Raw genomic sequence first — 12,224 nt, 5'->3', positions numbered from 1 at the left:
CATTTTCCCACTGGAAGTCTCCGCAATTCACTTATAGCTTCTGAGTACGATGACTTCGAGGCGTAAAACTATGGCAACGGGACCGGCTTGCAAGAAACAGCGTCTCAGCTGAGACCGGGGGAAAGAAAGCACTGCCAAAGCCATCGCACACGAGCCGAGCTTGACTCAAACCGCGTCTCAAGACGCTTGCGCGCCCTATAGCCTTTCCAGTGCTTTCTTTCAGCCAGTCTCATCTGAGACGATGTTTCTAGCAAGCCGGCCCTGGTCCTGGATAGTTATTCTACATTTTGGCAAAAACGGAACGCGTTCGGCAATGCCTAGATTATTTATGAGTTGAAAAAAAATCAATAATTGTGTTGTTTTTTCGGACACATTGTATATCGGCACCTTTGAGTTTCCTATTTCATCGGCGATTATTGACATCGCTATTGGTTGACTCGGCGAGTGCATGTACGAAGCGTAGCTTAGTGTCACGCTTGAATCATCCCGCCACCGTCATTGATGCCAATACCGATGCACATTGAGGACGTGGACTGGAGACCGTCGTCTTGTTGGCAAGCTTTTCCGTGCCGTACGATTGGTCAGGGATTGGCTCGATACCGTGAACAAAACTCGGTCTTTCCGCTAATGGCGATCTCTGGGTCACTCGTGATTTTCATGGTTACTGCACGCTCTCTGTATAATTTCTCGCTCTCTTGGACCGCCGTTGGTCTTCTTTTCGTGAATGAAGTCCCATTTCTCACCGGTGTTTGCTTACACACACGAACGCACGTACGCGCCATTTGCTTCCTCTCAGAAATCATGAGTTTTTTCCCCGTACGATATTATACACTAGATTGCAGTGTCAGGACAACCACCCCATGATATTTGGCCGCTGTGGAGTGGCGGATTTCTTAAGAAAGACGTACAGAGTCAACCAGCGCAGGGAAGCGTGACGGCAGAGCGACAACGTTGGGGAGTCAGTTTGGGAGTATACGAGTATATTTCAAATTTCCTTAAAGTATCCCTTTAATATTTACGTTCTAATTCTAAATATGCACCTAGTTTTTATGGTGATATTAAGTTAAAAATATACAACCAGGGCTCTCATGCATGGCTGTCGTCAAAACGTTACTCAGTAATGTCGCCGCTGACCAATAAAAGACGAAGTAAGCTTTGTCGCTGCAACATCGCACGAAAAAAAAAAAATTGGGCTGTGTGTATGTTAATACAGCCTAGAACTTGGTCTGCCTCAACGGGCGACGAGTCTCCCAGCTGTAGATGAGCAATTTAGCCAGTGCAGTACAAACGCTAGCCTGGGGTCTTTAACGTGCATCACGCAGTAGTGATACACGACCGCACGCCGGTACGATGCTCATCCAGATCGAAACGAGTAGGGGTGGGGATTGCACCCAGGATCACGGGTTCTGCAGCGTGAGCTTTCGCTCCACGTGCTTGGAGCTGGTGTGCGCTAGCCTACTCGGTCACTGATCGCCCCCGCAACACGCTTCTTCTTCGTCGACGGCCTTCTACCTCCGCGATCGCGTCGGCCGACCGTGCATCGCCGACGAAGTCGGCCAGGATCAAAGCGTCGCCATCCTGGCGATGTCTTACTAACGACCAGCTGCTGCAACGGTATTCCTCAACGTCCTCCGGTACATCCCTTTTCCGTCAGCGTTCTTCAAAACGTTCCAACGATGACCGAAGCCACAGTTGACCACCTCCAAGACCCCGGACTCCTTCACCACGTCGGCAGGATGCCGAAGACGACGATGTCGGTCGCCACGCGGGTCTCGGCGCTTTGGGTCTCGTGTCTCAGCGCAACGTTCTATTGGACATCGCGGTCCAGGAGCCATCGAACGTCCATCGTTCCTCCGTCACGTCCTCTGAACTCCAGTGGTGTTGGACATCGCGGTCACCGTCGATCATTGCTGCATCGCGTCCTAGACCCAAGTTTCATTGGGCATCTCGGTTCAAGAGTCATCCAGCGTCCATCGTTGCTGCGCCACGTCCTCTATAGACCCGAGTTTCATTGGACATCCCGATTCAAGTGCCATCCAGCATCCGTGCCTGTTCCGTCGCCTCCTCTGGACCCCTGTTCCACTAGACATCGCAGTCCACGTGTCATCCAGTGTCCATCATTGCTGCGTCACGTCCTCTAGACCCCAGTTCTATTGGACGTCGCGGTTCAGGAGCCACCCAGTGTTCATTTTTCTTCTGTCGCATCTCTGGACCCCAAAAGTCTAGTGTTAGAACTGCTATGGCATCTTCCGAAGGCCCATCAAGGCAAGAACCCGCAGGCAAAGGCGGCCGTAAAAGGTGGGTGCCGCGCATTGGGCGGGAAAGTGGCCGTCTCGTCGTGACCGCTGCATTTGGACCGCGCTTCGATTTCCTCTCAATGTTTTACGTGGTCGGCAATGTGGGCTCCCTGGAGCGTCGTCTCTGTGGCGTCGCTGTGGACTTTTGGAATGGTTTTCTTGATCGACTTACCGTGAGAAAGGAGCCGAGCTGGATCACGAGTCGGGTCTTTGTCTCAAGGGAGCGGGTGATGCGTGCCTTCCTTTTCGTTTCTATCTGTTCGTTTCGATTCGCACACAGAAATCCGAGTTTCGGGTTACGTAAGTTCGCACAACTTTTGTTCTTCTTTTGTCGGTTGTGATTTAGATGTTTTGTGAATGAACGGATACCGTCAGTAGTGTGAATGGTTCGGATCACGTGAGGGGAGTTCGGTTTACTACGCAAGCTCAACAGGGTATGCCGCACAATGGCAAAACTGAAAAGCTTTTGTTGCTGTTTTTTTTTAGTGCCTATGGCATTTGATTTTGATGATAAAGGCTAGGCGGCACATTAATTCATTCTTTCGTGGATGCTACTTCTTTACACGAAGCTGTCACTTTTGTTGCTACTTATATAGCGATTACCTTGACTGTAGCATTTATTTTGCTTTGCTTTATATATATATATGCACACTTTGGGTTTGAACAAAGCACCGGACGCCATCTTATGATCTCTTTTGTCTGAATTCCACGCAGCCACAATAATTGGGAGCGAAGTTATGCGGGCGGCATTGCACCACCATTATTTCGGCACGGGTTATATTGGCTGAATGAGATGTGCGTTTTCAAACTACTGAATCGTCGCCGTATGTTTTTGAACCAAATATTAGACATGTCAACTTTTATTGCGCATTGACACAGTGTGAAAGTGACATACGCTGTCGGAAATCTCCCTGATTGGTTCCGCTTTGGCAATCTTCACGTGCAAACCTTTTTGATAGAAGACGAGCTTGCTGAACCACACAGTTCCATTACAGGATGAATTTCGTGGCGCTCATGACCGTCAGGGGATTCGTTGTCTTCGTAGCTGCGACCTTCATGTTTATAGTGCCGTCCACAGTTGAGACGTCGAATGTTTGATTTCTTCCCCGTCTTCTAGTTTTTGGTTGTTTCAATATTTTCTCACCTGCAGTCTCGGGTGCTTTAACAAAACCCGAATAGACCCTTTTTAAAACTCTTATCAGGCAACACAGGCGCTGTCTTTTTCTTGGGAATGAAGCGTGAATTGACTCCGAGTTTTTACCGAACGCTCATGCAGTACTCGTCTTTGATACAAACTCATTGGCGCATTTTGCGCCAATGAGTTTTTCAACGAGCATTTTTCAACGAAGAAATAAGTTACGCACGATTGGGATTTCGGGTTTGTTGGGATGCTTAGAGCGTCTATATTTAGTTGTCACCACTGAAGGATGATCTCATAATCGACTTCAGTGCCCCTTTAAGCAGAGACTATACGGTGGGGAGCTACGTGCCCGGCGGACCAATCAGCCGCCACCCTCTTATCACCTGACCCGGCTCTCCGCGCGTGGCTACAGCCGGGAGCGTGATAACGTGACGAAAGATAGCATGACGTCACTGGTCCAACGAGGACGTAGCTTCCACTGCAGTCTCAGCTGAGGGTTGAACGGGGTATAGCAGAGCGAACGCTGGAGAGAATGACGACGTTTTTTTTCCAGTGTTCGCCCTGCTAAGGTGGAAATGGGTGGAGGTATCTTCTCCTGGGGCCCTAACAACAGCCTCTAGATAACGAAGAAGTATAGTGTTGATAGAGACGTCGTTTTAAGCGAAGGCCAACGCTGGTCACAGATTGGACACGACAATTGCGTCAGCGTTCGGCTCAAACTTGACTCGAATCCGAGGGCTGACGCACCACTCGTTTCCAATCTGTGTGCAGCGTTGACCTTCGCTGGTGCCGCAACAAATGCCAGCACTACGGCCTTGTCTTCTAGGCAGTGTTGGCCCTAAACTGCATGGCGGGACCAAGCGGGAGAGGGGGGGGGGGGGGGGGGGGGGCAGGTACATCGCCACCTGCTGCGATTGGCTAGGTCCGCACCGCTGACCAATAGCGGCAGGTGCCGATGTCCCAATCCCTCGGTCCCGCCGTGTGGATTAGGGCCCCTGAACTCTTAACCTGTCACCAACTATAGATGGCACGCACTTTAAAAAAAAATATGTCTATTGTTTTGTGATTTGAGGCGATTTATTGACTGAATGTGTAGGAATGCATCATCCCAGCTGTCGTGCTTGTAGCCCGCTCGATCTCAACGAGGTGTTCCCCCTCTTCTCTGCTCGCAGCTCTGGCAATGGCGAAGAGACGGACAAGCGCAAGCGTCCCATGCGCTTCACTGGCCAGCACGACATCCAGCTTCTCCAGGAGGTAGTGAACCTGAACCCGTTCAAGGACACGCCCCCGACGACCACCTGGGCCTCCATCTCCAAGAACCTGGAACGTTTGTTCATGATCAGTTCCCGCCGGTGCCGGGAGCGCACCATCCTGATGCTCGACCAGTTCATCAAGGGCGACTACCCGAGCCTGCAGCGCTTCTGCACCAAGGAAGAGTTTACCATCAAGGAACAACTCCTCCAGCAGGTGCGCCTATTTTTTTTCTCTCTTTCTCTCTCCGCCGAAAGACAATGAACGCCGTTCCAATGTGCAAAATATCACATCCCAGTATGCTCTTCACACTCCAGCACGCGCATGTTAATCGCTTCAGAAAACGAGCAAAACACGCGCCATACGCACACACGCCGAAAATGGCACCGGCCAGAAAGGAGCCAGCGTTTCGAGGGCCTGGACACTTGGCAAAAGGGTCGGCGAGGAATCCGACCGCCGTGATTGGCCGACGCCTTGAGTTCAAGCGCGACGCCGACCAATCACGGCCGCCGAATCCTTGCCGCCTTTTGCGCCAAGTCTCCAGGTAGTGCCGAGATATTTCGGTGGCGCCCTCCTGCGGTTTCCGTTCGTGACGTCACGACCAGGAATTGCCTCACCGTGACGTCACGAGTTTTGACCTTGGCCACTCCATCGTCAGTCGTGACGACAAGCTCGATGGTGTGAATAAAAAGCACAGTTGAATGTTAGGAACCATCGCGTTCTTATACCACACCGTCGAAGGTGACAGTTTGACGATGCTCTTACGCCCGATTGGACAGGCCTGCTGTGTCAGCATTCGGCTGCAACTCGAGCTCAGTCCGTGAGAAACCGAGCCCAGACCGAATGATGTCGCAGCTCTAGTGCCCAATCTATGTCCTACGGTGGCCTTCTTCAGTGATCCAGCAAAATTCAACACAAAGGCTTTCTTATTTAGGAGGTGTTGCCCCTAAGCGACGCTGAACGCGTTTGTTTATCTTGGCGGGGGCTCTAAGAACAAGCACGTCTACGTCCTACATCGGCGGTTATTTTCACAGCCGAGGCTCACCGCTGACGGACGGACGCCGGAAGGCCCTTCTGCTGACGACGCGCTCTCTCTGTTTACTGTCCTTTTTCTCGTGTTTGTTTTATTAGGTAGCGGCTGAGTCTTCGTGCTCAACTCTTTAGTCTACGTCGGCGGCGTAAAGCAGCTAACAAAAATGTAAAACACTTGAAGGTACTTTGTCGCTGGTCTTGGCGCGACTGTGTTGTGGTACAACGTTGAGAAGAAGGCACGGGAAGATGCTTCTATTACGGCGAGAAGGTGCCCAAAACACGCATATTTGAACAAACATTCCATTGAGAGTAAATCTTTATCGGAGGTGGAACGCCCGATTTTTGACACTTGTTTAGAATGTCCTCAAACTCGCTTCTTGGCTTTCTACTGCGGCAACGACTCTTATTGGGGAAGTTTCGTAGCAGGTCCAGAAATGCGTTGTGCGTGCGTCGTGGCCAGCCAAATTTAGCGAGAAAATTTCTCCGTTTAATTTAGCGGAAATAGTTTCGCTAAATTTAGCGGGGATCTAGAGTCACGTGACGTTAGAGTGTCCCGTGACGTCACGGGCTCACGTGGCGTCACCTGACGGAGTGGTGGCGCGTGACGTCACGATGTCATGCAATGTCCTGATGTCGAGGCACCTTATATAGCGTCACATAAACAGTGCGCGTTAAATCTAAACACGCCAGTGTAACCGTGCGCAGCAGCGTGCGCAGCGCCTCGGACAAAGTTTGTTTTCAAAAATCGGCAAAAACCGGTGTTATTTTGTTTTGTTTTTCGTAGGTGTTGCAGCAGTACGAGGACGGGGCTGGCGGCTACAGCTCCCGCATCGGCGGTGGCATCGTGGCCGCGGCCGCGGCTGCCGCCGACGAAGACAACGACGACGATGACGAGTTCGACCTGGACAAGATCAGGCCCAGGGTCATCCTACACGACGGCTCTACGCCGGAGCACTACACCAGTCGCCAAGGCAAGTGCTCTACACGGGTCTATCTACAGCACGCCTTGTATGGACCTTATCACCCGGACGAAAAACGCTGAGTCACTGAGCTATGGACACATGCGCAGCGTCCGATATACCGCACAGCAGATCAACAGCGCATGCCCAGAAGGCGTTCCACAGCCCAGCAGACAAAGATGGCAGCGCGCAGAAAGGCGACTTGCGCAAAGGTCTACGGTTTGATTACGGCGCCCGTGGAACGCGTCTCCTATTGGTGCATTCAAAAGGTTCGAATGGTCGCTATACTTTCTGGTTGATTGGTGAAGACACCAGACTACTCTTCAGATGTACGGAAGATATTCGCTGGATGCGATGTTTGAGGTCCTCCTCTGCGCATGCTTAGAATCAGCTTCGTTGTCGAAGCAATTGTTCGGCCTTCGTTTGAGAAGCGTTGTTGAATCTCGCCCTCCGTACGCACTCAGCAGAAACGAACGATGGCTACCACCAGTGCTTTAGCGCCCGCACTCTGTTGGGACGTCGCGATGCCTCATTCCGTCCATCCGCACCATGGGGCTTTAGGCCTCCATGGACATAACATAATTGTTGCCTTTTCACTAAAGGCCCGTTCACACTCTTGCAACCGAGTACGACCGAGAGAGACCAGACCGGTTTTTAAGCCTCTTGCGATCTCTTAGGACCAGCTCCGCTGCCGCGCATCCGGTCCTAAGAAGTCGCAAAAGGCTTAAAAACCGGTTTGGTCTCTCTCGGTCGTACTCGGTTGCAAGAGTGTGAACGGCGCTTAAAGCGCCGTTCACACTCTTGCAACCCACTACGACCGAGAGAGACCAGACCGGTTTTTAAGCCTCTTGCGACTTCTTAAAACCGGGTGCGCTGCTGCGGAGTTGGTCCTAAGAAGTCGTAAGAGCCTTAAAAACCGGTCTGGTCTCTCTCGGTCGTACTGGGTTGTAAGAGTGTGAACGGGCCTTAACACTCCTGCAGTACAGTACAGGGCACTCCTGGGGGGGATCGGTGGCCGAGTGGTCTAGCGCACACCAGCTCGGAGCACGTGGAGCGAAAGCTCGCGCTGCAGAACCCAGGGATCCTGGGTTCGAGCCCCACCCCTGCCCGTTTCGATCTGGATGAGCATCGTACCGGCGTGCGGTCGTGTATCACTACTGCGTGATGCACGTTAAAGACCCCAGGCTAGCGGTTGTACCGCACTGGCTAAATTTCTCATCTACAGCTGGGAGACTCGTCGCCCCTGTGAGGCAGACCAAGTTCTAGGCTGTATAAACACACACACAACCCAATTTTTTTTTACAGGGCACTCCAGTACAGAAGACTAAACACAAAAGTTGGAATGGTGTTCCGGACATGGTAGTTTGGCGTGTGAACGGCGACGCCACATTGGCTTACATGTCATACACTCGTTTACTTAAAAGGACACTCCCCCCTCTCTCTTCCTTTTTTTTTTTTTTTACTTTTTTTCAGGCGAATTATTAGGGTGTCAGAAGACTACCCAATCAATATTTTGCTACAGTGTGACGTATATTTGTAGTTATGCGGAAAAAGAAAAAAACCAACTGCTTGAAATTGAAACCGAAACGGGACTGGGGAGGAGGAAGAAATATAGAGAGGAGAAAGTTATCAAACGTCACTTAACCGTGCAACTTTTTTTTTCTTTTTTTTTTCTTTTTTTTCAATTAACGTATTTGCAGCTTTTGAGAAGCCACAAAAAATTTGTATCATATTTTTGTCCATTTCCAACATTGAGTGTGTACCTTCGATGAGCCACGACTTTGATTATCTTTGGTGGTTGTGTCTAAACCTTAGAAAACGGCACGTGACCACGGAGAAGAGAGTGAGCGAGACTCATACCGGCCAGTTCTCGATCGGCGTTTTTCGGGTGGAAAGAAAGGGAATTTCGAGCCGCAAATTGCGTTCTCAGTGTCATGTACATGTGTCATGTACATGACAAATGTACATGCGTTCTCATGTGTCATGTACAAATAAAAACCTCGGCGAGCATAAATACCGTGTTAGTGTCCCTTTAAAGGCGCTCGAGAATGAAGTGTTGCTCCCACTAATTTCATATCTCCGCCTAGGAACGAGGATGTTTTAGGGAGGAAAGTCTCCAAAGTACACTCCAGAGGTGTCCCCAGAAGAAAGAAGAAACCGGTGTTTTCCCGGCGTGTTCCAACACAAAAACGACCAACCGGGAAAGCCTAAAACGGGTCACCGAGTGAGACTAATTCCTAGTCCGATCTCGATACTACACCAGGAGCCCAAAACTCAAACATAAAGTTGGAGCGAAAGTTCGCGGAGCGCGGCAATTGGACGTAGGCGAAAAAAAAAAAAAAAACACTCGAAGTCATCGTCCTGATAGGCCAATCGGTGCGCTCCATCAACTTTGGCCCCAACTTTGTGTTTGACGAATTTAGAGGCCCAGTCAGATACAACATAAGAAAGACAGGGCGAAAGGGAAAAGGGCGCCCACGTAGGAAAGCTGAAAGTGGAGAGGGGCGATCCTCTTTCCACAACGGCTTTTCTCGTGTGCGCCCAATTTTCGCCCTCGCCCTGCCTTTCTTATGTTGTATCTGACCATAGCAGCTAGCATACTCGCTGGTACCCGAACATTCAAAATCGCAGCTTTTCTTTTTCTTATCCGAACTTTTCTTGTTCTCGTTTCTTTTCGTTTTGTTTTTGCGCGCATATCAAGATGGAATATTAGGGAACGAGTCATCTTCTCAAACCTGTTTGAGAGCTTAGCAAAAGAAGCGTGTAATTCGTGTCGCAACCTGCTTTATTCTGCTTCCGGTGCCTCTTACTCACAATGAAAGCTCGCTCAAATGTGCGGAGGAGTCGAAGGACGTCGCACGTGGCTATTTGCGGAACCGCCTTCCGAGAAACTTATCTGGTCACCAGCGAGCCCAGCAGAACAAAAAGCGAAGCACTCGTGAGCTCCACACTTTTTTTTTTCTTCAGCCATTATGCCGATGAATGTGACTCCTTACCTTAATGGGCAACACATTTTTTCTTCTTCTTTGTTCAACTAATAATCTAAAGGGCGGGAGAGTGTGTTTCGCCGAGGGACTGTAACGCATATGCATGTCTACGTCAGGTAATTTCGCCACGCGCGCGCTGTTCTTGGCGACGTGCCGATTCCCCGTCGGATGTCACCTGACCTCCGTGCTCCATCAAGACGCTGACTGAGTCAGCTGCCGTCCGCTTGACTCGGATCGCTGTCGCCCGAGCTATCGAACAGCTCAGCTTAATTTCCGGGGTAAAACCGTCCCAAAAAGGAGAATATATGAGGTGATTTGGTGTCTATGAAAATGTAAACTCGGCGTTGGCCCACTGCGCATGTGCAGGAGCTAAACTCGCGGGGGATAAACCATCAGCAGCGCCCTCGCTGTGGCACGACGTCAGAGGCGTGCGTTGGTCTATAGACCTCCCTCGTGTCTACAGACGAACTTTCTCCTCGGGTCATCATCTTCGTCTGTCCTCTCAAGTACGTCTTATTACCGGTTCTCTGTACTTCAAAGGCGCAAAAACGTTCGAACTGGGCGATTTTGGCTGGTCCGGTCAGCAGTGTCATCTAACGTTGTGGTAATGACGGTGGAGTATTTAACAGGATTTCATAATTCGTAAATCTGTGGGAAGATATTCCATTCAATTCCCAAAACAACATTGTCAAAGGGCTGTTTTCTTCTTTTTTTTTTTTTTAAGTTAGAAAACCAGCGATGGAAAGGATTTATATCTTGAAGTTGGCAAAACCAGGAGATAAATTGCTTTGTTTCATCTTAAAAATGGCAGTCCATAATATCTACCTGGCAAAGTTAGGAAGCAGCGCACTATCCGAGGTGTGACCTTTTCAGGTCACACCTCGAAGAAGGCGCCGTGTAAACAGGATTTCGGTCGCACATCAAAAGATGGGGCTCGAAATTAATCCCCAGTCCTCGGCTGGGTTGTGCGAGATGTCCTTCAACGGTTTGGCGGATAAAACCCCCAAATTTGATTTTTGAGTTAACCTAATTGTCAGTCGTTTACTGATATTGGAGCAAAATCTAATCTTCACTTTGTTCTGAACTAATAACTGTCACTAAGGGCCGGTTGCACCAACGTCGCTTAGCGCAAAGCGGAGCTTAACCGGGAACTTAAGCTTAGTTTCGGTTTCGTTCGGTTGCACCAAACTCGCTTATCGCTAAACCTAGCACTAAACTACGCTTAACTTAAGCGCCCGACATTGGGCGCTTTGCCTCTGGTTGTTTCTTAATCCCGGATTACAAACATGGCGGCTGGTTTGTCACGGTCGACGCGGTGGACGAAATTGGTTGTGCAAAGTGTTTTAGGCTACATCAGCGTGAAAGTCTCGACAAAATGACTTTCGATTGTGACAAGGATGCAAAATATTGTCGCGTGAAGTGTTTATCGACCCCTGTTTTCAAGTTGGCTCTCCACTTTCAGGGCGTGTTAGCCCTAACCGAGAAACGTACGGAGCTGTGGGGCTCACGTCTGTATTCCCGTTGGTTCTTCTGTCAACGAGCTTATTCGTATGTACGTACTAATTTTCGCATAGCTGTAACGTACTGTTATTTACCACCTTGTTTATTTACACTTGCAGCGCGTATCCTTCAATCTGATCAGCGCGTTGAATAGTGGAAGTACACGATCTCGGCGATCAGCTGATTGTCGACACCTCTGCCGTTTGCATTAGATTGCGGCGCTTTTAATTAATAAAACAGCGAAAATTCAATTTCTTTCGTTTTCTGAGTTTTGAGACAATCTTCAGTGAATTTTCCTTATCTCGCGAGTAGAATCTTGGCGTCAGAAAACTGTATCGTTCCACAACTAACTTTTTTGGTGATCGCATTTTTTTTATATACTTTGCTTCATATCTTTCATTCGTTTCCCGAGAACGAGATACTGTTGTTTTCGAGTTGTGCTCTGTGATGGTGTTTTCCCTTTACTTTTGTCGTTTGTTTTCATTGTGTCGATGGTTGAGACTATATACCGGAACACGTTTTCAATAAAATTCAGTTGAAAGTTGCGCCTTGTTGTGTCCTCCGTAACTTTTTTCGTGATCGCGAGTTTTTAGGAATATTTTGCTTTATATCTTTCATTCGTGGCGACGACAAATCGTAACGACTACTATGTTAGATTCGTTCATTGCTGTATCGGGGCAGGCTGGGGCAGGTGATGCGAAGAGACGACCGTTCTTATCGGGTACTAGTGGGAGTTTTTTTTTTTTTTTTTCTGAACTCGACAGTGTGAAACTGAAGTCCGTTTGAGGCTGCAGCGGATGTTCAACGACGGTACAGTGCAGTTCTGTCACCTTGCTGATAGCAACGAGTACCGTCGATGCAAGGTCTCGTGACCTGACCTCTCGACGACTTCTATTCGACGATTTCCGGGCATTTTCGCAGGCGAGTTCGTCACTGTTTTGAACTTCATCGGTCTCAGGCTTGACTTGGTTTTAGTAGTCATCTTACCTGCCTACTTATATCCATGATGTTCTGTCTTCAGCGATGTAGTGAGTAGAGTGTCCTTCTCGCGTTCGGT

General features: G+C 49.4%; 1 protein-coding gene across 1 annotated transcript in view; it reads left to right on the top strand.

The window, feature by feature from the left end:
* Positions 1 to 12,224, top strand: part of LOC8053753 — a 54,836-nt gene that overhangs the window by 40,554 nt on the left and 2,058 nt on the right. Inside the window, exons 3-4 of the mRNA XM_042286403.1 lie at positions 4,611 to 4,905; positions 6,506 to 6,692. Coding sequence (XP_042142337.1) covers positions 4,611 to 4,905; positions 6,506 to 6,692 — 482 coding nt within the window. The remainder of the gene's footprint in view (positions 1 to 4,610; positions 4,906 to 6,505; positions 6,693 to 12,224) is intronic.

Source organism: Ixodes scapularis, unplaced genomic scaffold (genome assembly GCF_016920785.2).
Source record: "Ixodes scapularis isolate PalLabHiFi unplaced genomic scaffold, ASM1692078v2 PGA_scaffold7__128_contigs__length_106722199, whole genome shotgun sequence".
NCBI lineage: Eukaryota > Metazoa > Arthropoda > Arachnida > Ixodida > Ixodidae > Ixodes > Ixodes scapularis.
The sequence above is the reverse complement of the archived record's forward strand: the minus strand, read 5'-3'. Positions and strand labels throughout refer to the sequence as shown.